Source organism: Austrofundulus limnaeus, unplaced genomic scaffold (assembly GCF_001266775.1).
Source record: "Austrofundulus limnaeus strain Quisiro unplaced genomic scaffold, Austrofundulus_limnaeus-1.0 Scaffold567, whole genome shotgun sequence".
NCBI lineage: Eukaryota > Metazoa > Chordata > Actinopteri > Cyprinodontiformes > Rivulidae > Austrofundulus > Austrofundulus limnaeus.
In genome coordinates, this window is record NW_013952969.1 from 185472 (window position 1) to 187579 (window position 2108).

At 37.2% G+C, this 2108-nt stretch overlaps 1 protein-coding gene across 1 annotated transcript in view; it reads right to left on the reverse strand.

The window, feature by feature from the left end:
* Window positions 1-739, reverse strand: part of ipo4 (importin 4) — a gene marked incomplete in the record, with an annotated part of 13301 nt that extends 12562 nt beyond the window's left edge. The window contains 2 exon segments of the mRNA XM_014026548.1: window positions 143-229; window positions 377-739. Coding sequence (XP_013882002.1) covers window positions 143-229; window positions 377-448 — 159 coding nt within the window.
* Between the last annotated feature and the right edge of the window lie 1369 nt (window positions 740-2108).

The following is a 2108-nucleotide window of genomic DNA, read 5'->3' on the forward strand; positions in this document are numbered from 1 at the left end:
GTATTCAAAATTACATGCGACAAAATCGCAAGCATCAACAACTCGTCCTAACGGTATTACGACATTTTGCGACTGTGCGGCCAAAGCTGTTCACAACAGTCGCAGCCCAAAAAAACCAACAACCCGCCACCGACGCCGGTACCTGAGGGTTCTGGGAGCCGCTCATGACAGCACACAGGGATGGGATGATTGCTGGGTCATTGAAAGCCTGTTTCAGCCGGACCGTAGCCTGGGGGAGGAAGGAGAAATAGGGTTTTTGTTTTATGCTAGCAGACAAAACAAGAGTCAGTTTGAACCCACCGGCAAAAAGACTAACAACCGTCAGTTCATCAAATGTTCAACTTTTACCAATTTAACCCTTTTTTCTGCGCGTTACCTGCTGAATAACCGCGTTGTCAGGCTCGGTCAGCTGTTGAAGGATCTCCTCAAGTCCCTCCGTCATCTTCATCAGTTGAAATCAACCCTCGGAAAGTTTCGGTAAATTCCGGCGGACCAGGTAAAGTCAGAAAATTAAAGCCGAGTAAAATGATGCGCGAGCTGGCCTCTCTCCTCCGCTCGTCTCGGGGTGTCAAAACAAAACTCTAAAACAAAAGCCGACTTGTGTTTTCGCTGAATCGGTTTCACGAAGTCCGTTCGTGAGGTCTCTGGGACGAGTAGAACCGACGCAGATCGAACAGTTACCGTGGCTCCAGCCTTGCACGCGGGGCACAACCGGCCAGGAGTTCCACGCGCGGTGAGTTAAAGGGACCTCGGATTTTACAGCGTTTAAACCGACGTAACAKAAACAGCGCCACCAGCTGGAGAGGAGGGTTTAAACTAACATAAAACAGTGTTTGTTTATGTTTACAAGTTTTTTTAGTTATGTATTTTATAATTATCTTTCCATAACGTTTTGCATGTAACTACTTCTGCCTAATCCATAATTTTTAAACAGTTAAATTCAGCTCATTCAGGAGATGGCTGCTGGGAAATTTGCTTTTTGTAAATTTTAWACTTTTTTAAAATTTGTAACCTTATTTACAAACATTTTCTACATAGCTATAAGTTGAGATATCTTYAAAACTTTTTTATTTCAAAAAGGCCTTTTGAAATCTGCTTTAAATCCTCGCTGTAACTTTTTTTCTTATGCTACTTTTAATTTTAGCTACTTTTTTCTGTGGTTCTCAGCTACCCTTTTTAACACTTTCAGCTAGCCTTATGCTACTTTAGGCAGACATGTTGCTATTTTTAGCTTTCCTTTTGCTACTTTTAATGACATTTTTGCTTTGTTTAAAACATATCAATGTGACTTTTAGCTAGTTTAATGCTATTTTAAGCTAGCCCTTTACAGTTTTTATTTAGCCATGTGCTACTTTTAGCAAAATAAGGGCCTAATGTTTCCGCTTCCTATACATTTAGAACATTTTGCTACTTTTAGCTTATCTTTTGTTACTTTTGAATAATTTGTTTTAGCTAATCTTTACTGTTAACAAGGTTTTTTCAACTTTTAGCTTTTCATGATATTTTAGTCTTTTTATACTATTGCTAATTTTGTGACTCTTTTGCTACTTAAGCCTTTTACTTATTTAACATTTAGCTAACATTTTGCTACTTTTCAAATCACGTGTTATCGCGAGAATCACAAACGCAGCCGTGTAAGTCAATGTCAAAACAGTCAATTTTTTTTTAAATAAAAATGATAATTTCACTTCTAATATAGTTTCTTTAACTGCGGAATTTGTTCACGTACTATTACAATTTAGTTCAAGTGTTGACATTCCTTGTGTGATTTATTTATTTTTTGTAACAGGGTGATATAGTTATATATAATATTTAATTTATCTTTCGTATTTTACTTTTATGACAGATCGCTCCGTACCATTCAAATAATTAAAAGTTAAATATCAAGATAAGAAGGTCAAGAAGACAGCAGGAAGCATCTGTTGTATCCATAGGAACCAAGACTGCTGCATCGCTCACTTTTATTGGTTATAAAAGTGAAGAAAAAAAACATTTCTTAATGTTTTCTGTTCCTGGAGAGAAGATATGTCGCCCTGATATTTTAGATACAACGGGTTTTGTTTGCAAATTAACTCTTTAATGGTATTCTGCAAGTGAAGGTAAGTTTA